Below are 25,706 nucleotides of genomic sequence, written 5' to 3' on the forward strand. Positions count from 1 at the left end.
ACTCTACGCAGGCGCGTTACGCTGTACGATAGGAAGAGGAGGGGGGTGTCGGGAACGCGCAAGAAGATTGTTGTGGGGAGTGCGCGTTTCCGCGGGATGTGCCGTTATACCTCTGTAGCGAGCAGGAACTCGTGCACAGACTCACCCCCTTTAGCCGTTTCATCAGGGCGCTCTTTTGACCGCTTTTAGCTAATCCCCGCTCCTCAAGTGCCGCCCGTAAGTCGGTGACCCGAAGGCTGTCCAGCGGCCTCCCGTCCAGCGTCACATCCTCTAGTTCTGCCATTTTCTGCGTCTCGGTGCAGCCCCAAGCCAGTAACAAAACGAAGCACCGGCTGCGGGGCGCTATACGACCGACTTCGGCCGATCCCGCTGCGTGACGTCAGCCTCGGGCACTTCCGCCTCAGAGCTCTGGTCTTCTCGGGGAAGCTCTCCTCCCTACCCCCCTCCTTCCTTTTTACGTCACATTCGCTCCAGCTTTAGGCCCCTCCCCGCGGTATTCTTGGTAAGTCGGTTAGTTCCGGACCTTCTCTTAGAGCGACCGCGCCATCTAGTGGCCATTTCTGGGTATTGTAAGAACTGCCAAATCCCAATTTTTAGTAAATTATACCCATAGAGAGCTGAATTTTGTAAATGTAAAAGTTCTGTTTACCCATGGAAGTCATGGCCATTTCTACTTTGTAATACAGGTTTTCTGGCTTGGTTCACATCTGCAATGTGGTTTTTAAGATCCAATATAAGCCAGGATGCAGTGTCAGGTCTGATGCACAGCAGAGATGCCATGGGGCAGTGCAGACAGACACAGCATTCCAGTGGCAATGTACAGTGACTAGTTATACAGTTAACAAATAAGTTTCTGGTTCACTGCAGATGTGAACATTGGCCAAAATCGGTGTCCACATCTAATGCTGTTATGGCAGATCACTAGGAAATGTCTCAGCAGGATTGATGGCGGTCAGTACTCTGCCAGCCCACATATAAAGATGGAGGCATGGTCAGATGATTCTGTGCCGTGTAATGATCTGCAGGGCTTTATGTACAGTTCACACCTGGTGTTTGGGAACGGCAAAGTGCTGGGAAAATAAGCTGCTTTTTACTGTAACAGCAAGTTTTCACTTATAGATGACTATGAGCGTGCAAAACGCTTAAAAAAACGCAGCAAACAGATTTTGCTGCATTTTTGGTGACCAAAAGTAACTTATTTTACTCGCTTATATAGTGCCATTAATTCCACAGCACTTCACATACATCATCACTGTCCCCATTGGGGCTCACAATCTACATTCCCTATCAGTATGTCTTTGGAATGTGGGAGGAAACCCACACAAACATGGGGAGAACATACAAACTCCTTGCAGATGTTGTCCTTGGTGGGATTTGAACCCAGGACCCCAGTGCTGCAAGGTTGCAGTGCTAACCACTGAGCCACTGTGCGGGCAACTTTATTAGACATGTACTGTAGATAAAACACATGTAATCCGCACCAAAAAACTCAGCTAAATAACACTGTAAAAAAACCACCCAAGGTTGTGTTCACATGTAGCTTTTTTGTATAGTTTTTTTTATCGGTCGACCATGACAGCACCACGAGAGAGGGGATCCGCCCACCAAGGACAGGAAACCTACAGGCTTAAAAGGGGGCGGCCCTCCCTCTCGCCTCAGTTTGGTTTCCTGTCCTTGATGGAGGGAACCTATTGCAGGCTCGTGGAAGATCTGAATGGTGATGGCTGTCGAGCAGCGCCCCTATCTGGGATCTGCAGCTCCAGCGTTATGCCTATGCGAGTGCACCCCTATCTGGGAGAGGCACAGCATTTTTTTTGCACTGGATATGCAGGGGAGCTGTGCCCCTATCTGGGGTGGCAGCCCTTTTATCTGCCTCAGCCAGATTGCGCTTTCTGTAGAGGAGTCTGCCCTGGTTGGGATCCGGATTGCAGTGGGACTGTGCTCCTATCTGGGGTGGCAAGCCCACCATCACCCTGGAGATGCGAGTTGCGTGGGGTGTTGTCCCCATTGACACCTGGCGGAGGTCGGCGCGCTGGGTCTGAGGCCGTCTGCGAACCTCCGCCCCGACCAGGAGCGGGCCGCGGGAGAGCGGCGCCCCGTCCAGAGGTAGCAGGCCATCGCTATGGGCAGGGCCTACCTGGGAGCGTCGGCGGTGTATGAGGCATCCTCGCGCGGGCGCGCACTTCCGTCCTCCTGTAAGTCGCGGCCTGATGATGTCACTGCGCCTCGAGGACATCATGTGACTGGAAGGCGGGTTACAGGCATCTGTTTGTTAATGCGGTATTAACCGCGATGCATGCGTCCCTGAAAAAAAATAAATAAATCGGAGAAGCTGCTGTGGACCTGTGCCCTTTCTTTGGTCGACAGTTCCAGTTCCGTGCATCAGTGGAGAAGCTGCTGTGGATCTGCGCCCCTGTCTGGGGTCGACAGCTCCAGTTCCGTGCATCAGTGGAGAAGCTGCTGTGGACCTGTGCCCCTGTCTGGGGTCGACAGCTCCAGTTCCGTGCATCAGTGGAGAAGCTGCTGTGGACCTGTGCCCCTGTCTGGGGTCGACAGCTCCAGTTCCGTGCATCAGTGGAGAAGCCCTGCCTGGGATTGACCACCCCAGTATTGCTCAGGCATGGACGGATGGAGAGGAACAGGCCTGTGACTCGTTCCTGCCTCCGAATCTGTACAGCTGGTGGTGAGTGATCTTCGTGAATGTTTACCTTGATTATGGGGCCCTTTCCTTGTTATGGATACTAGGAAAGGCTGAAGGATGTTTGCGCAAAACTCAAAAATGGGTGGGTGTGTGCTCTGTAAGACCCCATCTGGGCCAAGGGCATCGTGCTTTAAATTTGGCTTCAGGACGGAAGCTGGACCTTAGACCTCTAGGCTAAAGTGAGCCACGTTTCTGGGTCGCACAGAGCCTCATGATTGGCCTTCAGAATTTACCACAAAAATGAGCCTCAATCTGCTCAGTAAATGTTAAACTAACACTGAGGTTTTTACTGTTGTCCTCCAGTCTGTTTACTCCATCCATAGGACGGCACATGGTGTTCATACAGCACATGGTCTCTGTGAAGGTCTGCTGTCCAGCTGTGTCTCATCAGTTGGCTCCTTCGGGTGGGGCTAGTCTGACAATTGAGATTTACCACCCAAAGGAAAGGTTTATCCTTCATTCAGATGGATTACTCTTTTAAATATAAATCTGAGCGCAGTGCCTTATAAAGCCTCTTTGCGCTTCACAAAGAGCACATCATAGCTCTTTATATCACATCATAGTGCCTCATAGCATAGCGCTTTATAGCACATCATAGTGCCTCATGGCACATCATAGTGCATCATAGTGCCTCATTGCACATCATAGTGCATCATAGCATAGCGCTTCATAGCACATCATAGTGCATCATGGCATAGCGCTTTATAGCACATCATGGCACATCACAGTGCCTCATGGCACATCATAGTGCCTCATAGCATAGCGCCTCATGGCACATCATAGTGCATCATAGTATAGCTCTTCATAGCACATCATGGTGCCTCGCCTCATGGCACATCAGTGCCTCATGGCACATCATAGTGCGTCATAGCATAGCGCTTCATAGCACATCTTGGTACATCATAGCATGGTGCCTCACGGCTCATTATAGCATAGTGCCTCATGGCATAGATTTTCATGTCACTTAATAGTACCTCGTGCCGCATAGCGCTTCACAGTGCCTCATAACGCATGTTAGTGTCTCAAAGCACATCATAGTGCCGCATAGCGTCTCATAGTGCTTATAGTGCCTCATGGCATAGTGCCTCATAACACTTCATAGCGCCTTATGGCTCTTCATAGCATAACATATCATAGTGACTCATAGCATACCATAATGCCTTATGGTGCATTCATAGTGCCGTATAGCGCCTGTTAGTACCTCATAGCCCTTCACAGTGCCTTTTAGTACCTAATGGGGCCTCATAGTATCTCTCAGTGCTTCAGGGTGCTCCTGTGCCTTGTAGTGCTTTTATAGGGTGTCTGTACCTCATAGTCCCTCTTTGTAAAGGTACTGGGAAAAAAAAAAAAAAAAGAGGAATTTGATTGAAATCTGGTGGCGGAGGGGTGGATCAAGGCCTATTTAACTGGCCAGGCACCACTGTTCAGGGCTTCCCGGCTTCATTCTCCCTGTCATGGAGTTTGATAGTGAACAGCAGCAGCAGCTACTGCAGCAGCAAGTTGAGCAGCCGCCATCTCCACCATCTCAGCGGCGGTTTGGGGAGCCCCAAAAGGTGCATCGCCCGCGTGTTTCTGGTAATGCCCGGTCCTCAGGAAAACGAGGTTAGGCGTCTAAGTCCAGTCATCACTGCTCCAGCAGGATGGATGAATCTGCTGCCTCCAGGGATGATCCCCCGGCTGAGAAGGGTCCTTCCTCCAAATCGGTACCAGTCTTTTGAGCCACCTGGATTTCGGAATGCCATCTCCTTTCCTTAACGGCCCTCTACATCAAAGAAAAAGAAAACAAATGGGGTCTTCCGGTGGCAGATCTCTTTGCCACAAGGCTAAATCGAAAGACAAAGCCCTTTTGCTCCCTAAATCCCAGCCAGAGAAAACCCCCTGGCAGTAGACTCTCTCCAAATAGCTTGGGATTTTAGTCTGGCCTACCCCCCCCCCCCCATTCAATCTCCTTCCCATGGTTCTAAGAAAGATCAGAGAGGACAAGGCAAGGGTCCTTCTGGTCGCCCCCTTTTGGCCCAGGAGGCCCTGGTTCTCATGCCTGAGGAACATGTCCATCTCCAATCCTTGGGTCCTATCAGAAACCCCGGATCTCCTCAGCCAGGGTCCGATACTCCATCCTCAAGCTCCCGGCCTCCTCTTGACGGTGGGGAACTTCAGAGGTCCCTGTTAGAACGCAAAGGATTCTCCCGAGATCTAGTGACTACACTAATGCATAGTAGAAAACCTGTCACGACCAGGATTTGCGCTAGAACTTGGGAAAAAAATGTTTAATTTTTCTCTGGTTCTACAGTTGGTACGGGAGCTCCAATTAGTAAAATTTTAGAATTTTTACAGAAGGGCCACGAGATGGGGTTGGCGACAAGCACCCTTAAAGTCCAAGTCTCTGCCTTAGGTGCTCTATATAACTGTGACTTGGCAGGGAATTACTGGATTTCTCGCTTTATCAGAGTTGTGTTTAGATCCAGACCGGTTATCAAAAGCAATTTGGTACCCTGGGATCTAAATTTAGTTCTAAAAGCATTAACTGGTTCACCTTTTGAACCAATTGAGTCGGCATCTCTTTAGTCCATCTCCCTTAAAACAGCGCTTCTAATAGCCCTAACATCAGCTAGAAGGGTTAGTGATATCCAGGCTCTGTCTTCATCCCCACCTTTCACTCAGATCCTGGACTATAGAATAATTCTTAGAACAGACCCGGCATATCTCCCTAAAGTAGTTTCCCGTTTCAATAGACTCCAGGAAATAATACTTCCCTCGTTCTGTCTTAATCCAAGTAACCAAAAAGAAGCAGAGTTCCATACCTTAGAGGTTAGAAGATGTGTGATTAAGTACCTGTCGGTCACCCAGGCCTTCAGGAAAGATAGTTCCTTATTTATCTCCTTCCAAAGGGTGAGGAAGGGGCTTAAGGTTACTAAATCCACCATAGCTAGGTGGATCAGGGAGGCTATTACTCTAGCCTATGTCTCCAGCGGTGAGGAAGCGCCACAGGGGTTGAAGGCTCACTCTACCCGGACGGTGGCAACCTCATGGGCGGAGAAGACTGGTGTCTCGATGGAAGACATATGTAAGGCTGCTACCTGGTCTTCTCCATCTACCTTCTGTAGGCACTATAGACTGGATTTGGGTGTTTCATCCAACCTCACATTTGGGAGAAGGGTGCTCCAGGCTGTGGTCCCTCCCTAGACTTTTTCATCTCTGCAATTCTCTCGTGGTGCTGTCATGGTCGACCGATAGTCATAAGTTACTTACCGGTAACGGGATTTTTCGGAGACCATGACAGCACCCTTATATTCCCTCCCTTCACCTTATGGGAGCACTCCTCATCTATTAATTACAACCTTTTCTCACTTAGTGGTGTTGTATAAAAATGTTATTTTTATGATTGTTTTGCTATGTCTACTAACCTGGCGGTCCTCTCAATGCTCTGTAATCCAAACTGAGGCGAGAGGGAGGGCCGCCCCCTTTTAAGCCTGTAGGTTTCCTGTCCTTGGTGGGCGGATCCCCTCTCTCGTGGTGATGTCATGGTCTCCGAAAAATCCCGTTACCGGTAAGTAACTTATGACTTTCTGCAGCCAAAACCTGCTCTCTTTGCAGTGAAACTGTACAAAACGCAGGTTTTTGCATTTTATGTGGCATATTTAAGCTGCATTTTTTGGTGCAGATTACATGACTTGTCTACAGTACATGTTCAATTAAGTTAATATTATTCACCAAAATCACAGCAAAACCTGTGTCCTGTTTGCTACGTTTTTGCACTTATTGCTTTAAATGGGTGAAAAAACGCTGCAAAAACCCTGAAAGAATTGACATGCTGCAGATTTAAAGAAGTCTGCAGTTCTCACATTCAGTCAGGAGAAAAAAAGCACCTGGGCATGAGATTTCTGAACTCATAGCTTTTCCTGGTACTTTATAACATATCTTATTTGCATAAAAAAATAGCAAAAAAAAACACCACTGCAAAAATGCTGCGTGAGAACATAGCCTGTACACATGTTTAGCCTCTTTTTTTTTTTTTTCCTTACTCTATCAAGGTAACCGTGAAGCGGTTAAGAAAAAGTTGTATATTTAGTCATCTGCTGGTAGGCCGCTAGCTAATTATAGTTTAGATAATAAAAAAATAGATGCCGACGGAGGTGTTGCCACAAAACCTCCAGAATTGCTGTTTCAGGAAAGAGTCCGCGGGCTTTTACCTGAAGCGACTTTGCCTAGAAAAACCTCAGCAGGTTTGCCTGCGTTTAAAAGATATAGTGTGCGCATACCCTTAGGCTATGTGCCCACGACGCAGAAATGCTGCATATTTTTTCCGCTTCTCCCTGGCAGGAAAAACGCATGTGGATTTTACATGCGTTTTTCCTTCCAGGTAGAAGTGTTTGTCAAGCGTTTTTGCATGCATTTCTGCATGTGGGTTATCAAGCACTTTCCAAGCTATTTTAGCATCACTTGGAAAAGTGATTGACAACTCGGTCACACTATATAAATCCATGCAACCGGCATATATAGTGTGACCAAGTAATAGTTAAAACAAAGAATAAAAATGGTAAAAAATAAAGATTATACTTACCTTCCGATGGCCCCCGGTGTTTTCTCCGCTCCATCCGGTCTGTTGTATGGGTCGCTGTGGTGTGAAAGGACCTGCCATGACGTCATTGAGTCATGTGACAGGTCACACGACCGCCGACATCAGTGGTCGCGTGACCTGTCACATGACTCAATGACGTCATGTCAGGTCCTCACACCACCACGACCCATACAACAGACCGGATGAAGCTGAGAAAACACCGGGGGCCATCGGAAGGTAAGTATATGTTTATTTTTTATTTTAAATTCTGTTTTTAACAGGTTCTATGGTACCCGGGTCTGGATGAGAGTCTCCTCTTCTCCAGACCCGGGTACCATCCACACATTGAATTGCTAAATATCCATGTGTGCAAATGTGCTGACACAGATAATATGCGATTCAATGCAAGTAAATGGCGACAATTACGCTGCGTGTCTGCAAAATTAATGGACATGCTGCGTATTTTTCCTCAATGATAATCCGCAGTGGAAATTTCCGCAGCATGTGCACAGCACATGCGGATTATCATTGGGGACCATGGGGCACGTATTACCAAGTGTTTTTTAAGCGTTTTCGCTGCAGAAATTCCTCGGCAAAAACGCTTGAAAAATGCATAGTGGCCACGCAGCCTTAGGCTGTGTTCACACATTGCGTTTTTGCTGAGTTTTTTTTAATGCAAATTAAAATCTGCTATTTATAGTACCAGCAAAAGCTATGAGATTTCAGAAATCTCATCCACAGTTTTGTATTTGAAAACTGCAGCATGTCAATTCTTTCAGCAACTATTGCAGCGTTTTTTCACCCATAGAAAGCAATGAGTAAGTGCAAAAAAGCAGCAAAAACATTGGCATCAGTTTTTGCAGAGAAAAAGCAGGATGTGAAACCCATTTATTTTTTATTTTTGTGATTTTTTTTTTTTTTTTTTTTCTTTTTTCCCCCCCAAGTATAAACCATAATGTCTTGGTCTCGTCACCCGAGCATGGATGTTAGTATTAGTACAGTTTCATTTAATTAGTGATGTGTTACAGTAAACAAAACATTTGACTAACTCAATAGCCGACCAACTCAGTGCCCTGCCAATGTCTTAGGGAAGCAATGCCTGACCAATTCAACTCATATGAACTTTTTTGTTCAGAATAGTCAATTTTTTTCAGGCATAAAAAAACATTTTCCACTAAATAATTTTACCAAATGCCATGTTTTTTCCAAAAATGTTTTATGTTTTGACACACATCTTGCATTGGTGGCCTAACGCCTTGTATTGTTCATGTTTCTATGGTAGAAACAAAGCTGAACTTTGGGATCAAGAAATAAGCAGCAAGAAAAACTGCAAAAAAGCCAGCAAAACATGCATATTCACTGCAGCTTTTTTTATTGTCAATAGATCTGGTTTTGACTTCAGGAAAAAAAAACAGCAATCTGCATCTGAGTTTGAGCCGGCACAAGGACACTGATGTCTTCTAGGTCATATGCCTACAGGACAGAGACGTGCAATATTAAGAAGAAAAGGAGACATGCATCTGAGCAGTGATTACCACTAATAATCAAAATATATCAAATGATAAATCCAAGGTACAAATATTTATTTCAAAATTTATCTGGACACATATACACACTCATGGACATACCAACAAAGTTATTAAAACACCTTTGAAAAACAAAGTGGAACCATCCACTCCTTATAGAACCCACTACTTCAGAAACCTTTCATAATTGGACATAATTATACATACATGATTGTACAAGTAAATCCATCTATACAGGCTGTATAAAAAGTCTGTGGTGGTCAATATTGCACAAGCCCGAAATATCAATGGGAGTGAGAAAATGTATAAACAGTGCAGCAGATGATAGCTTAATACAGTTCAATGGTCATAAATGCATAGACATTCATATAGACACGTCCACTCAAACTAATAGTCTCCATGTAAGGTGATAGGTCAACTTAGGCACTATTGTGTCCCAACCTCTTAAAACCCTGGCAGTCTCAAATGGATCTCTCAACTATGCCAAGGAAGGGTGACTCCACTAAATACATATAGTTTGAGCGGAAAAGTGCTGCACCAGCACGATACAAACCGAACTAGCAATAACCCCCAAAAATCCTAAGTGAAACAAAGCCTGTTTAGTAGAAAGGTGTAGATGGGTGTTTGTTACCCAACGCGTATCGCCACACAAGGTGGCTTCGTCGGGGGTCTTCAAAGTAGATGTACCTGTGTCTCTATATACATACCACCTAAACGATCTAATTACCGGAGAATCAGCTGTTTTCTGGAAGACGCTGGGGCCGCGCGCATTCTGAGGTAGCGGCGCGGTCCATAGTGCCGGAAGTCATCACAGCAGCGCAAGCGCACTGTGTCCCCCGCATCACGTGGGTGGCTCACGTAGCCAGGGAGACCAATGTTTACTAGTCACATTCTCCCACAAGTACTAGCGCATGCGCGGCAGGTAGCGTTATCCCACTAGTGCTTTTGTGCTCGTAGAGCCATCAGTTCTAGGTGGGGAGTTCAAATCTCAGAAAGTAGGTCTGTATCCCCATACATAAATGGACTTATGTGACTACATGTTCCAATATGCATTTGTTATACACATGTACAGCAAATAGATAAAGTAATAGGTTTCCTGTGCCACAACAGGGATATAGAACAGTCCCATGGTTTTCAAGTACAGAATGTACAGACAATAAATAAGATTTTATCAAGTGTGATTATAGAATACCCAAGTCTTATATGAGAGCTATATGGCAACAGATTGAGTCTATATATTCCTCCAACGGCCCCGTGTACCCACCATAGGAGGTGGCTCACAGGTATCCACACAAATAAACCCACTCTGACTGATGGTCAATATATACACTAGTAGGTAAGCCGGACGTAATGGTGTCTGTATAGAGTAGAGATAGATTATAATATATTTAATTATACAAGGTGAGCGATGTGTTGTCCCATAAATTGAGATGGAATAGAATGAAATATATCTTACAAAGTGAGCCGGGCAACAAAATATCCACCTAAATTCAGGTAAACTCAAGTGCCACATATTGTGGCATGATTTAATTTCAAATGCTATTCACATTTATGGTACCCACATATCCCGTAATGGATATGGGTTCTGGGTTACCCAAGGGACATTGAACAATCCCATGGCTTACAAACACACGCTGCAAATACCATATAAACCGTTTAAGCGAGTGTACTTATGCAGCAGAAACCTACGGAAAAAGGATTATATCCATATATAACGCCGGTAGCACCATGCACCCACTGTGAGGGACAGGTTGAACCCACTACTCCACCCACCTTAGAACACCCCCCATATATAGATATCTGGTACCTAGATCTGTAGTTGCTATAGGCAAATATTATGATTTTATTAGACATGATTCCAGTACACAAACATGCACAAGTCAGGGGAGAGAGGGGTTTCAACTGGAGTCCCCTCACTGGCTGGGCCCAAACCATGTAGTGGTTAATAACATGGTTAAGTTGGACCTCTAATGAGTATTGGCCACCACAGACACATGCTAGGGCCCAAAGCTATAGCCCATATCAAGTTTCCACACGGAAGAGGAGAGTAAGGGTAGATTGTCCCAAGTAGGGTTTTCTTATGTGGTCCTAACGTCCAAATATTGTCCTTCTCAATCAGCCATGTTACGATATAACTCAGGTCCAGTTTAAGAAATGAAACCATCTTTCATCCTTTTTTCGGACTTAGTCCTCAATACAATTCCCGAATGGGCACTCCTCTTTTCTCCATTTCTTAGGCCACACCATGGCCATATTTCCCGGCCACTTCCAATTTGATAGACAGTGAGTTGCTCCAAAGCCCATAGGTATTGTGAGATAGATGTTTTTTTTCTTAGCTCCAACCCGTGCTTCCTGCCGTATACACCCTAAGAGAGAGGCACAGATGGAATAAATAAGACGTATCTAGACCTGATCTCAAAGCTGTTTATAAAAGCCCGTAAATAACAATTCCCCATTAAGGCCCCGAGGGGCCATGCTTTGTAGATTAAAGATCTATTTTGATTCGCATTTAAGGAGGGCATACGTACAATTTCCCCCCCTTATACTTGTTTGTATCTGTTCCAATCCAATTACCTGTAGGCCAGCCAGTCGGCAATTGTGAACCTCCAGAAAGTGTGCCGTTACAGATGTTATCGTTTTGTCCTTGTCACGGTCCCTCTTGGCTGTTGAAATGTTCGAGATGTGTTGTTGGATCCTTTTCCTAAGTTCTTGGGTTGTTTGTCCGACGTATATCTTCGGGCAACCACAATTCAGGGCACAGACCAAATTGCGTGACCTACAATTGAAATAAGCCTTAGGTGGAATCTGATAGGGGGAAATGGGAAATGTTATACCATCCTGTGCCACTGTATATTGGCAGATGTTGCAGCCACCACAAGGATATGTGCCAAAAACCCTGCCCCCTCTTTCCAATCTTACAAAGGGTCGCGTGTAATGACTCCGGCATAAGTTATCCTTTAGATTCCTTGCTCTGCGAGCTACCATATTGGGAAACACCAAAATGTGTTTGGTTAATTTCGGTTCGCTGAGAAGGATTCTCCAATTTTTGGTGAGGATATTTCGGATATCATGCAATTGATTGTTAAAAGTGGTGATCAAATTGAGGGGCCTGGGTGAGTTACCTGCTTGTGTCCGTAATAAGTCATCTCGATTCCTCCCCCTCGCGTCTCTGAACGCATCAGATACCACACGTCGTGGATAGCCCCTCATGATGAATCGTTGCGAAAGGTCCTTGGATTGTGGCTGGAACTCTTCAACCGTGGTGCTGTTCCTCCGTAGGCGAAGGAATTGTCCCTTCGGGATGCCGTTCCGTAGATGCGTGGGATGGAAACTCGTGTAGTCCAACAAGTTGTTCGTAGCAGTGGTTTTTCTGAAGAGTTGTGCCAATTTGATTATCTGCCTTTATAAACTTCAAATCCAGATAGTCTATCTGCAGACTGGAGAGATTCGATGTGAGTCTGATGTTCAAAACATTGGTGTTTAGATCGTTGATAAAGGCCTCACATTCCATTCGGGTGCCCAACCACAGCAGAAGCACGTCGTCTATATATCTTAACCATGTGAAGACCTTATTGCAAAAGGCATCATGCCTATAGACCACCATCTCCTCCCACCACCCTAGATATAAATTTGCATAAGAGGGCGCGCACCTTGCGCCCATTGCCGTGTCGGCAATCTGTCGATAGAACCTCCTATTGAAGACAAAATAATTCTTGTCTAAAACGAAGTGCAACAAGTCCAAGACAAATGAGTCATGTATCCGATCACCAGTGGAACGGTGGTCCAGAAAATACGTGACCGCTTGCATTCCCAGGTCATGTGAGATGCTTGTATAAAGTGACTCCACATCTAATGACACCAAGATGGTATTCTCCGGGATGGTCAACCCATTAAGATGTTGAATAAGGTGGGAAGAGTCCCTAACATATGACTTTAAAGATACAGCTAGAGGCTTCAGAAAGTGATGCAAGTATATGCAGGGGCGTTCAAAAAGGCCACCTATGTCCGTTACAATGGGTCTGCCGGGTGGTTCAATCAAGGATTTGTGCACTTTCAGTAGCAGATAGAAAGTCGGCAGCACTGGATGTGGGGTGGTGAGGAAATCAATCTCTTTTTTGTTTAAGATGCTATTTTGTCCAGCTTTCATGATTAGGGTATCCAATTTGTCCTTAAAGAACATGGTTGGATCCGACGGCAACATATGGTAGCACGTTGTATTGGATAACTGCCGATTTACCTTACCTACAGGACAGAGAGTGGTGAGGCGGGGATCCTGTTCTAGCATGGGATCCAACTGTATCTGTGGTATGGTGACACCAATACAGGTCAAAGTGACTCTTGTCTGGAGACTTGGGATGCCCGGCCAGAAGTCCAGGACATGAACTTTCCTAGATGTTTGACGCTAATGGCTCCTCTTCTACCTTCTTTGTTTGTTTTTTCTATTAAAATTTTGCCCATTCCAACATTATTATTATTATTATTATTTATTACAGCGCCATTTATTTCATGGCGCTTTGCATGTGAAAAAGGGGATATACATAGCACAAACAATTACAATAATCTTGAACAAAACGTGACGGTGACTGGTACAGGAGGAGAGAGGGCTCACAGTCTACAAGGGATCCCCATGTTTATTCACCACTGGTTACACCTCCCCACATAAGATTCCTCTGTTTTTTGTAATGGTTGCTTTGCACGGTCTGGCCTCAAGTCTCCTGACCTGAACTCGACAGGTTCATAGGCATTGTAGGGTTTGGTACTCACTTAGCCGCGTTAAAGGTAGGCACGGGACACTGTCTCTTTAAAAATGTCCAAGGCAGGTTTACTATGCTGCATAAACCGCACTTTCAGAAGTAAACAAAAGAAAGCCTTGTCCGGCACAGTGTAACAAAAACAAAATAAACAGTCCAATACAATATGGCAGGTTCACCAAGTCACGGTCCGTGTCAGTGTCTTTTTGACACAAACACTCTGGAGGTCTCCACACCTCCAACCACAGACACTGAATGAGACACTTGGTCTCCATTTTATACACACGCCCTGGGGGTGGGGATATGTGAGCAGCCAATCCCCCCATCTCTTATGACTGCTCGAAAAACCAGTCCTGATACACCTAATTAACCCTCTCAGCACTACTTGTGCTGGAGCATGCTTTTCTGGTTTTACATCACTGAAGTTGCCAACCTCAGCGATACATACAGTACAGACCAAAAGTTTGGACACACCTTCTCATTTAAAGATTTTTCTGTATTTTCATAACTTTGAAAATTGTACATTCACACTGAAGGCATCAAAACTATGAATTAACACATGTGGAATTATATACTTTACAAAAAAGTGTGAAACAACTGAAAATATGTCTTATATTCTAGGTTCTTCAAAGTAGCCACCTTTTGCTTTGATGACTGCTTTGCACACTCTTGGCATTCTCTTGATGAGCTTCAAGAGTTAGTCACCGGAAATGGTCTTCCAACAATCTTGAAGGAGTTCCCAGAGATGCTTAGCACTTGTTGGCCCTTTTGCCTTCACTCTGCGGTCCAGCTCACCCCAAACCATCTCGATTGGGTTCAGGTCTGGTGACTGTGGAGGCCAGGTCATCTGGCGTAGCACCCCATCACTCTCCTTCTTGGTCAAATAGCCCTTACACAGCCTGGAGGTGTGTTTGGGGTCATTGTCCTGTTGAAAAATAAATGATGGTCCAACTAAACGCAAACCGGATGGAATAGCATGCCGCTGCAAGATGCTGTGGTAGCCATGCTGGTTCAGTATGCCTTCAATTTTGAATAAATCCCCAACAGTGTCACCAGCAAAGCACCCCCACACCATCACACCTCCTCCTCCATGCTTCACTGTGGGAACCAGGCATGTAGAGTCCATCCGTTCACCTTTTCTGCGTCGCACAAAGACACGGTGGTTGGAACCAAAGATCTCAAATTTGGGCTCATCAGACCAAAGCACAGATTTCCACTGGTCTAATGTCCATTCCTTGTGTTCTTTAGCCCAAACAAGTCTCTTCTGCTTGTTGCCTGTCCTTAGCAGTGGTTTCCTAGCAGCTATTTTACCATGAAGGCCTGCTGCACAAAGTCTCCTCTTAACAGTTGTTGTAGAGATGTGTCTGCTGCTAGAACTCTGTGTGGCATTGACCTGGTCTCTAATCTGAGCTGCTGTTAACCTGCGATTTCTGAGGCTGGTGACTCGGATAAACTGATCCTCAGAAGCAGAGGTGACTCTTGGTCTTCCTTTCCTGGGACGGTCCTCATGTGAGCCAGTTTCTTTGTAGCGCTTCATGGTTTTTGCAACTGCACTTGGGGACACTTTCAATGTCTTCCCAATTTTTCAGACTGACTGACCTTCATTTTTTAAAGTAATGATGGCCACTCATTTTTCTTTGCTTATCTGCTTTTTTCTTGCCATAATACAAATTCGAACAGTCTATTCAGTAGGACTATCAGCTGTGTATCCACCAGACTTCTGCACAACACAACTGATGGTCCCAACCTCATTTATAAGGCAAGAAATCCAACTTATTAAACCTGACAGGGCGCACCTGTGAAGAGAAAACCATTTCCGGTGACTACCACTTGAAGCTCATCAAGAGAATGCCAAGAGTGTGCAAAGCAGTCATCACAGCATAACGTGGCTACTTTGAAGAACCTAGAATATAAGACATACTTTCAGTTGTTTCACACTTTTTTGTTAAGTATATAATTCCACATGTGTTAATTCATAGTTTTGATGCCTTCAGTGTGAATGTACAATTTTCATAGCCATGAAAATACAGAAAAATCTTTAAATGAGAAGGTGTGTCCAAACTTTTGGTCTGTACTGTACCTCCCCTCAAGGACATGTCCGGTGGCCATTTTACTGCATGTAAGTAACAAAATCCCCACAGTTCTCCACTTGAAACACATAATACACACAGAGTTCTCCTGAAATAATGCTCAGCGTGCCCCCCTAAAACTAATAAGGCTCCCAGAGTGTCCTCTGAAACTAATAATTCTCCCCGACAACCAGGGCTGTGGAGTCGGTAAGCCAAACCTTCAACTCCGACTCCTCAATTTCCATGATACCAACTCCGACTCCCTCATTAATGGCTCATGTTTAAGTGCTAAATTTACGGTAGGACACATTTTTCAGCTAAAAGTCTAGACCCTTAGATCAGGAATAGAACAAACATACATAGGAAATTTCATAACTTTCCCAAATCTTATGAAAAAATATTCCCCACAAACTGCATTGAACTACTGTACCCAATTTATTATATATTTTAAGAGTCGGATTCGGTCCATTTTATACCGACTCCACCAAAATGGGCACAGACTCCACAGCCCTGTCGATAACTAAGAATGTCCCCAGAGTTCCCTCCCCAACAGTAGTAATATCGTCAGAGTGCACCCTTGAAACCAATATTGTGCTCAATATAGTGGGCAATTTTTCCCTTTAACTAGTTCAACTTTGATAATCCCCATTAAAAAGAAAGTCTGTACTGCAAAGTAATGTAAATACTATTATATTAGTATTTCCTTCTTGGGCATTATGGTACATCCACAGGATTTAAAAATCTGCCATGATTTTAGCTCCCTGTCATTACACTGACACAGTGACATCCGCTAAGTCTGCCTTTAATGAGGTATTCCCATCTCTGCCATTTATGACATATTCACAGGGTATGCCATATATGTATGGTAGGCGCGATTCCCTTTGCGACCCGCACCTGCCAGAAAAAATGTAGGTCCTTTGACACTTTCCAATTAACAATGGCCACAGTACTCAATGAGGAGGCGGTCAGTGAGCTCTTAACTTTTGTAAGGCGGCGGTGTTCACACCGTGCAGTAACTGAGGCAGTGACCCAAGCAAGTCCAACATAAACAGCTTTTATTAAGCAACTCACGGGTAACAGAAAGTCCTCCGGTTTGCAGACAGGTTAACATGAGTCCATAAACAACGGTTGCCGTGGGCAACGGCCACGCCGGGCCGCTCAGAGCCTGACAGGTGCAGAGCCTTCCCAAGTGTTGGTTCAGCCACACTCAATCCTGCTGAGCTTTCCTGCTATGCTCCTAGCAGGTTCCAACATAGAATAACACTAATCCTTAGTGCAGGGATTTTAAAGGACCTGTGGCAAGAGCCACTGGAAAACCCGGGTTGGAGGGAGAAGGCCGCCCCACTGCCTCCTGTGACCTCCTCCAAGAAATGAAGGCCCTGCCGGGTTTTACTTAATCTGCCTTAGCCAGATAGCCTGACCAGGTCAATGTTCACCTTCATTCCTGCATTGCAGCCGCAGGTGAGTTTGTGACTGCAATGCACTCCAATGGATTTAATAGGTATCTGTACACATTCTGGGAGATATATAACGTCTCTCGTATACGATCCCGGTCACTGCCTCACACTTTCCATAGCCAGGAAGAGGAGGTGTATGGAGCATAAGCTGTGCATTCATGTGGCACGCTCCATCAAGGTTTATGGAGCATGGACATCGCATACCAAGTCTAAGGCATCAAACAGTGTCTACACAAACCGTCAGAAGGTGTTTGGGAGACATTCGGCTATGAGCCAGACGTCCAGCTATAGACTATCTGATGCTCACTTAAAGAAGTTGTTAACTACTTGGACAGCGCCTTGTCATATCCCATGCTTGGCCCCTAAAAGTAAAAAAGCTTATACTCCTATCCCATGCTGGCGCTGTTCCAGGTGTGTCAGCACTCTCTCTCCCCAGGGCGCCCATGCTGTTGCTGTGACACGTAACCCTGTCCCCCAATCAGCGCTGGTGTCACTGTCCCCGCCTTCTGTCGAATTGAACATGAAGAGGAAGTCAGATATCAGCTACAGCCCTGACCTCCTCTTCATGTTCAGTTCGTACAAAGGCAGGGACAGTGATGCCAGTGCTGATTGGGCGACGGGTCACACCCACCACACAAAAGCCCCAGGACCACGAGGGTTGGCACCGCTGGAACGGTGCCAGCATGGGAGGTGAGTATAAGCTTTTTTATTTTATTGGGCAAAAATTTAGATCAAGAAGGGGTTGTCCTAGTAGCGGACAACCCCTTTAATTCACCATGTGGCCACCGGAAAAAGCAAAGCACAGAGTTTGGCAGCCCCGTAGGGTATGAATGAATGAAGCAGTGGCTGCAAACTGCTTCTCCATTCTAACAGGTATAAGAGTTCCTCCTTCTGCCGATCAATGGGAGTCCTCTACTGATCAATAAATTATCACCCATCCTGTTAATAGGTGATTACTTATTTTCACTGGACAACCTGTTTAAATTTCACTGGACGAGCGATCATTATGGTTAAAATCATATAGCCTGACTTTGGACAAAACTGTTCTTCCCTCCCGAATATCGCCGTGTGTCTAAGCAGTACTATACAGCCACATATGGGGTATTGCCAGAAATTATGTGACTGATCTTGGTGCCATTTTTATCTATTTCCAATTGTGAAAATGTAAAATGCTGGGGCTAAAACATTTTTTTGTGGTAAAAATGTATTTATTTTTTCTTCACCCCCAATGGTATAAAATTCTGGTGTCAATATGATCATTATACCCCTAGATTAATTCATTGAGAGGTGTAGTTTGTAAAATGGGGTCACTTATGGGGGTTATTATGCTGTTCTGGGAACTCAAGGGCTCTACCAATGTGACATAGCACCCTGAAACCATAATAGCAAAATCTGCGCTCCAATATGGCGCTCCTTTTCGACCACTTATGGGGTATTGGCGTACTCCGTAAAAATTGCGTAACCTATGGTACTGTTCTTTTCTACTATTACCCCTTTTGAAAATTACTATCTTGGGGCCAAAGCAACATTTTAGTGGAAAAAATGGTAATTTTTGATTTACTGAGCCCAATGTTATGCAAATTTGTGAGTTGCCTGAGGGTTAAAAAATACTCACTACTCCCCTAGATCAGGGTTCCCCAACTCCAGTCCTCAAGGCCCACCAACAGGCCATGTTTTCAGGATTTCCTTAGTATTACACAGGTGATAATTCCATCACCTGCACAGGCAATAATTCCATCACCTGTGCAATACTAAGGAAATCCTGAAAACATGACCTGTTGGTGGGCCTTGAGGACTGGAGTTGGGGAACCCTGCCCTAGATGAATTCCTCTAGAGGTGTAGCTTCCAAAATGCAGTCACTTGTGCTGGTTTCTGGGCTCAGTCATAAAATTCTGTGACGCACCTCTAGATAAATTCCTTGAGGAGTGTAGTTTCCAAAATTGGGTCACTTGTGGAGTTTAGGCACATCAGGGGCTCTGCAACGTGACATTTCGCCCGCTATCTCTATTCCAGCCAATTTTGCGTTCCAAATGTCAGTGGTGCTCCTTCCCTTACGAGCCCTGCCATGCGCCCAAACAATGGTTTTCCACCATGTATGGGGTATTGGCGTACTCCGGAGAAAGTGAAAAACAATTTGTGTAGTCCATTTTCTCCTGTTACCCTTGCTAAAAAGAAAAAAATTGGGGCTAAAGTAATATTATTGTGGGAAAAAGTAAAATTTTCATTTTTTCTTTCCATATTGCTTTAATTCCGGTGAAGCACCTGAAGGGTTAATAAACTTCTCGAAGGTGATTTTTCAGCACCTTGTCACTTTTGGTTATTTTCTGTCACATAGGCCCCTCAAAGTCACTTCAAATGTGATGTGGCCCCTAAAAAAAACGGTTTTGTAAATTTTGTTGCAAAAATGAGAAATTGCTGATAAACTTTTAACCCTTCTAACTAAAAAAAAATGTATTTAAAAAATGATGCTGATGTAAAGTACACATGTGTTAAACGTTATTTATTAACAATTTTGTGTAACACACAGTCCTGTTCATTGTTATTGGCACCCATGAAGTACATAATGTGGAATATCTCCTGAAAAAAATGAACCAAGTAAAACATTTTTTTTGTATAGAGCACTCGTGTTAAATACAAAAGAGCAAATGATAAACAATAATTTAAAACAAAAAAATAATGGGAGGGAAAAAATTAAAAATCTAAAGCTTGCTGTGTCACTGGTATTGGCACCCTTTATATTAATTTAGTATGGAAACACATTTTGACTCGCCTGTGGTAAATCACAAAAGAGATTCACCTGTGATTAATTGTCGGTGCCATGTGACATTAATTAGCCAATGAATGAGAACTTCAGTGTTTTAAAAAGCCACATGGTAGGCCCTGATCTTTTGTCACAGTGGTGAAGACAAATTAGTTGTCTGAGGACATCAGAACTGCTATTATTAGCAAACACAAGACTTCCAAAGGGTATAAGGCCATCTCCAAAGACCTTGGTATCCCAGTTTTAACAGTGCGCAATGTTATTAAGAAGTTTGCCAAGCATGGAACCATCAAGAACCTCCCTGGACATTGGGAAAAGAGCAAAATTGACAAGAGATGTCTTGGAAGATTGATGCGAATGGTGGAAAAAAACACCACATCAAACATCCAAAGACTTGAAGGCCAACCTGGAACAGTCTGGGTTCATGGTTTCAACAAGTACCATACACTGCACACTAAACCAAGCAGAGGTTTAAGGGCGAAGGCCAAGGAAGAAACCATTGCTGAAGAACAGACATAAAAAGGAATGCCTGATCTTTGCCAAAGAGTACCTTAACAAACCTCAATCCTTCTGGGAAAATGTTCTGTGGACAGATGAAAGAAAAATAGAGCTTTTTGGCAATGCAAAGTGTAACATCCCTGGCGGCGTGCTTGCATGGTGCACCACCTCCCACCATGCAAGACCGCAATCTTACCTGTCAGTTCATGCTGCACTCTTTGCTCCAGTACTTGCTGTGTCCATGTCTCTTGTCTGATTGCTTAGGGCGTCGGCGAGGCTTTCTGCTTGTTTCTTATAGCTACGGTGTGCACAGTCTTAATGCGTCCCCAGCCTATTGCTGTGAGTGGATACTTAAACCCCTTCCACCCAGTAGGAGGAGCCTGAGAAACTTTCCATCTGTGTGTTTCTTGCAACTTAGTTGCCAGGCTCTGTCCTGTATCTAGTCTGTTTCTGCCACCCTGGGGCTGTATACCCAGGCCTGTTACCTGTACCAGTGACCTTAGTCAGTTTCCGCCACCCTGGGGGCTGAGTTCCCAGGCTTGTTCCTGTATCTTGTTCCCGGTTCAGTTTCTGTCTGAACAGTGTCCTAGTCCATTACCTGTTTGTCTCTATGTCTGCACCTTACCCTTTTCCTGCAGTATCTGAACCTGCACCTAACTCCAAATCGTTGTCTCTGTACTTCTGTTTGTGAGTTTTGTGTCCACTCGCTACTTGATTGCAAGTACTTTGTGTGTATCTGGTTCTGCTCGTTCTGTTTCCCTGCCTCTGTATCTAACTCCTGTGTTCCAGCTATCTTCTTGTGTTCTCCAGTCTGTTCCATGTGAACAGAGCCCTGTCCTGTCTACCGCATCTGCGGGTTTTGCTCTGCTTTGCTTGTTCACCGCATCTGCGGGTTTTGCTCTGCTTTGCTTGTTCACCGCATCTGCGGTTTTGCTCTGCTTTGCTTGTTCACCGCATCTGCGGGTTTTGCTCTGCTTTGCTTGTTCACCGCAACTGCGGGTTTTGCTCTGCTTTGCTTGTTCACCGCAACTGCGGGTTTTGCTCTGCTTTGCTTGTTCACCGCATCTGCGGGTTTTGCTCTGCTTTGCTTGTTCACCGCATCTGCGGGTTTTGCTCTGCTTTGCTTGTTCACCGCATCTGCGGGTTTTGCTCTGCTTTGCTTGTTCACCGCATCTGCGGGTTTTGCTCTGCTTTGCTTGTTCACCGCATCTGCGGGTTTTGCTCTGCTTTGCTTGTTCACCGCATCTGCGGGTTTTGCTCTGCTTTGCTTGTTCACCGCATCTGCGGGTTTTGCTCTGCTTTTCTGGTTCACCGCATCTGCGGGTTTTGCTCTGCTTTGCTTGTTCACCGCATCTGCGGGTTTAGCTCCGCTCTGCTTGTCTACCGCACCTGCGGCTCTGTTCCTGTATCCCAGTCTGTACTGGTCCCTATCCTGCCTACGTTCCTACTTGCCTGTGCCCACCTGTCTGCATGCCAGCCGTGCCTGTCAATATCCACCTGTCTGTATACCAGCCGTGCCTGCCAGTACCCACCAGTCACCAGTCAATATGCCAGTTTAACCTGCCTGTTCCTGCATTCCCCGGTGTGGGTCAACAGCTGTGACCGGGGTCTGACCTGGAGTAGCACCTGGTCCCTCTGCTCGGTTCCTCCCTGGTTCACGGAGTCGATTGAGCCGCCGTGCGACCTTGGTCGGATCTGGTTGATACTTAGTTACGCCCCTCCAGACACGCCTCGGTTCATGGTACAGTGGGATCACTAATCACGCTCACGCCAGTCAGTCCAGGCGTGAGCGTAGCAGTTTGTTTACAGACTGCACAATGAACCTTGTAAGGAAAAGAACACCTTACCAACAATTAAGCATGGTGGAGGATCCATAATGCTGTGGGGTTGCTTTGCTGCGTCTGGTACTGCATTCCTTGACCATATCACAAGAATCATGAAATCAGAATTATCAAGAGATTTTAGAGCGAAATGTCCTACCCAGTGTAAGAAACCTTGGTTTGAGTCGAAGATCATGGGTCCGTCAGCAAGACAATGACCTAAAGCACACATCCAAAAGTACACAGAAATGGTTGAAAAAGAAAAAATAGACTGTTTTAAAATGGGCAGCAATGAGTCCTGACCTCAATCCCATTGAAAATCTTTGGGGTGAGCTGATATCTGCCATTGGGAAAAAGAACCCTGCGAACATTCAAGAGCTTGAACAAACTGTTAAGGAAGAGTGGGAGAAAATCCCGGCTGAGAAGTGCAAGAAGCTTATAGATGGCTACAAGAAACATTTGGGGGCTGTCAGCAATGCCAAAGGGTCTGCAACCAAGTATTAATTAGGGACCTTTATTGCTGCACATGCTGTTTATTCTGGGATTTTTTTGAAACTGCAACATGGAAGTTAAAAAGCAATGTTTCATTGCTCTATTACTTTGGACCACTAATTAAAATATCCTGAGGATATAACTTTGGTACATTTCCATTTATTTCTGAAGATATTGTAGAGTCTATGAAAAAAATGAAGGGCTGTCAATAATGGGGAGCAGCATTGTAACTCTGGTTTAAGGGCATGTAAATTAAAAGTTAGAAAATTGAGAAATTTTCCCCAAAATTTTGATATTTTCACAAATGAATGCAAGAAATATCGACCTAAATTTACTTCTAACCTAAAGTACAGTGAGTCACGAAAAAACTGTCTCCGAATCACTGGGATCCGTAGAAGCATTCCAGAGTTATTGCCTCATAAAGGGACACTGGTCAGAATTGAAAAAATTGCCCTGGTCAGGAAGGTGAAAACAGGCTCTGGCATGAAAGAGTTAATAACCTCATTGATAGCATGCTAAAGTGAGTAAGTGCATTTATTTCTGCATGTGGCTCTTATACTCTACTGAATACATCGACATGTTTTGAAATTTTGTTTCCATGTTTTCACTGTTTGCATATTAGATGCCTATCAATCCTGAGATTTCCATAATTCTATGACTGTCCCTTCTTGGTGTTACAATTTCATTGTTGGGGAGTGTATATTCATCTTAATCTTGACTCCATATCTTTCAGGTTATGACAGAGGAGGCCGTTCCTATCTCTTATGTCCCATCACAAGAAATGCGATGTGTCCTGCGCTGGATTACTGAATGGACAGAACACCAACGAAATTGCTTTCTGCAGGATCTTCTGTGCAAAGCCGTGCCTGGAAAGCTGTGTTTGCTCATCGAAGGACTGGGTTCCTTGCAACTGTCTGCACCCCCACCAAGCCTTTTTCAGTGTCAAATGAGACTTTGGGATCAGTGGTTCCAAAGGTGGGACGAGGATGAACGAAATGAATTTTTACGACAACTGGAGCAGCAGGACCCAAACTTTGTAGCCCAGTTTTACAAGGAAGTAGCAGGAACTGCAGGACAGGCCTAGGATAGAGACCTGAGAAGTGCCAATGTATTCCATAAATACGGGGTAACAAAAGGGAAGCCATTGCCGATTTATGCATTAAAAAATAAATAGTAATGTAGTACCAAGTGCCTTGCAGTTTCCTTACGTTTCTTTTACTAAATACGAGGAGCAATTTTTTTCGTATGGTTTATTTTGTGAAACATTTTAGGAAGAAACCAGTCATTGTACAAACAGGAGAAGCCATTCAAAATTGTAAAGTATTTATGTGAAAATTGTCACAAAGCTTAATCACTTTGGCGTATTCTGTTTTTTTTTTTTTTTTTTGTCCAAGTAAAATTCTCATTTTGCAAAAGTTTAAATTTCTTTCTTTTAAAAAGGATAAACTAGAATCATCCACTCATGCCTGCTATGAAGTCAGTTCAGGAATTAATCATTCCTTTTATAACTCCTTCAGGGCTGTGAATGATAAATGTCTCTTACTTGCAAGACTCTAGCCTTGTATTTACACCAGCAGACAGCAAGAATCAGCCCTGCACAAAGTAGGACCCCAAAGCAGCAACCAATTAGCCCGAGATGACCGAGAATGTTATGAGAGCCAGGGGACAAGATCCTGGGGAGATAAAAATATGGTTATTAGGTAATGGGATGAATATGCATAACCCTTTAACCTAGCCTACGTTATATTTTACCCAAGCAGCCCCTGATATATAATGTATGTGCTGTTTGCCATCATGTAGTTACTGTCTGCAGGCAGCAGCTCTGTACATCAATGCTCTGCCCAAGTTATGGAAAGTGTGGCCAGATGCCATCCAACAGAAACTTTAGTAATAAGTTATCCACTTCTTTGAGCTGTACTGTAAATCTAAGCCTGGAAACACACAAGCCGTTTTACTGCTGTATTTTAAGCCAATCCTAAAGTGGATCAAACAGGATGGAGACAGATGTAAGATACAGGGTGGTCCAACAGTAGGCAGATCGTTGAATCAATGACCTTTATCACAACAGATTATATGGGTAAACATACACATAAAACAAACACACTTTTTATTACATTTACATTTGTTTCACCCAATTTAGTCTTGTAAGTACTCCAAATATTTTCCATCAACATTGCAATATTCCCCCAACCTGCCCTCTACACGGTGATACACAGTGCCACATAAATTTTGGTCTGCATAAATGACCATAAAGGCTTCCAAGATGAACTCTTTTAATTCGTCCATTGTCTGGGACTTATTCTCAAAAATCTTTTTCTTTACTACACCCCAAAAATGTCCATTAGTGTTTTCTGGGGAACTTGGTGGCCATTCAATGCCAATTCGTCATCCAATCCAGTGCTGTGGGAATGTGTTGTCAAGGTAGTCTCTTACTCAAAAGCACAATGAGAAGGTGTGCCTTGTTGAAAGAGCAGTTAGGCAAAGTTACTCCTGGCTCTGTGTTGTGGCACTACCACGTCGTGCAACATGTTTAGGTGATAGTTACTATCCACAGTTGTATGTGTGTACCCATACAATCTCATAAAATGTCATTGATTCAACTACTTTTGGGCCATTCTGTATCCTTACTGTATAAAGTCCATGCTTTTTATTTCCCACTCCTTGTGAATCCACTCCTGTATTTGACAAAATACTGTATCAAAAATGCATGTATTCAGCCTTAGGCTACGTTCCCACAATGAACTTTTGGTGAGTTTTTGATGTTGCAGATATTCTACAACATTTATGCACCTATTAAGTAAATTGTGTTTTTGTGTGCATTTTTATACATGCGTTTTTATCGCTTGGTATTTGGCTTTGACTAAACTTTATTGATACAGGCGTGTGCGCTTCACATGCATTTTTTATGCGTTTCCGCAGCAGAATCACAATAATAACAGGTGTATTTTTTACCTATCTAATCTAAGTCTATGTGAAAAATCTACACATAAAACTCAGTGTTCCCACAACAGAATGACTATGTTGCGGATTTGAAACACGCACCTCAGGTCAGTTTACGCTGAGTAAAAAAGAA

The 25,706-nt window shown here is 44.4% G+C and overlaps 3 protein-coding genes across 5 annotated transcripts in view; 1 reads left to right on the plus strand and 2 right to left on the minus strand.

The window, feature by feature from the left end:
- Positions 1 to 468, minus strand: part of ACIN1 (apoptotic chromatin condensation inducer 1) — a 122,718-nt gene extending 122,250 nt beyond the window's left edge. The window contains exon 1 of the mRNA XM_073667051.1: positions 146 to 468. Within this exon, the coding sequence (XP_073523152.1) occupies positions 146 to 283 (138 nt within the window). The 5' untranslated portion in view covers positions 284 to 468. The remainder of the gene's footprint in view (positions 1 to 145) is intronic.
- CUNH14orf119 (chromosome unknown C14orf119 homolog) lies at positions 1 to 24,007 on the plus strand. 2 transcript variants are annotated; one of them, XM_073671114.1, is made up of 2 exons: positions 1 to 502; positions 23,367 to 24,001. In XM_073671114.1, the coding sequence occupies exon 2, from the start codon at positions 23,370 to 23,372 to the stop codon at positions 23,715 to 23,717; it is 348 nt and encodes a 115-aa protein (XP_073527215.1). In that variant the 5' UTR covers positions 1 to 502; positions 23,367 to 23,369; the 3' UTR covers positions 23,718 to 24,001. The 2 variants fall into 2 exon arrangements, with proteins under 2 accessions (XP_073527215.1, XP_073527216.1); XM_073671115.1 differs by lacking the exon at positions 1 to 502 and adding an exon at positions 8,648 to 8,831 and having other exon boundaries at positions 23,367 to 24,007.
- CIROP (ciliated left-right organizer metallopeptidase) overlaps positions 23,994 to 25,706 on the minus strand; it is a 33,553-nt gene continuing 31,840 nt past the window's right edge. For both annotated transcript variants that reach the window (XM_073671113.1, XM_073671111.1), the window contains exon 15: positions 23,994 to 24,306. In XM_073671113.1, the coding sequence (XP_073527214.1) occupies positions 24,147 to 24,306 (160 nt within the window). In that variant the 3' untranslated portion in view covers positions 23,994 to 24,146. The remainder of the gene's footprint in view (positions 24,307 to 25,706) is intronic.

The sequence above is a fragment of the Phyllobates terribilis genome, unplaced genomic scaffold, assembly GCF_046119375.1.
Source record: "Phyllobates terribilis strain yellow unplaced genomic scaffold, ASM4611937v1 Scaffold_1__5_contigs__length_1240528914, whole genome shotgun sequence".
NCBI classification, from domain to species: Eukaryota; Metazoa; Chordata; class Amphibia; order Anura; family Dendrobatidae; genus Phyllobates; species Phyllobates terribilis.

Excerpts from the sequence above, each read along its gene's own strand:
- CUNH14orf119 (XM_073671114.1), top strand. The coding sequence starts at position 23,370 with ATGACAGAGGAGGCCGTTCCTATCTCTTATGTCCCATCACAAGAAATG.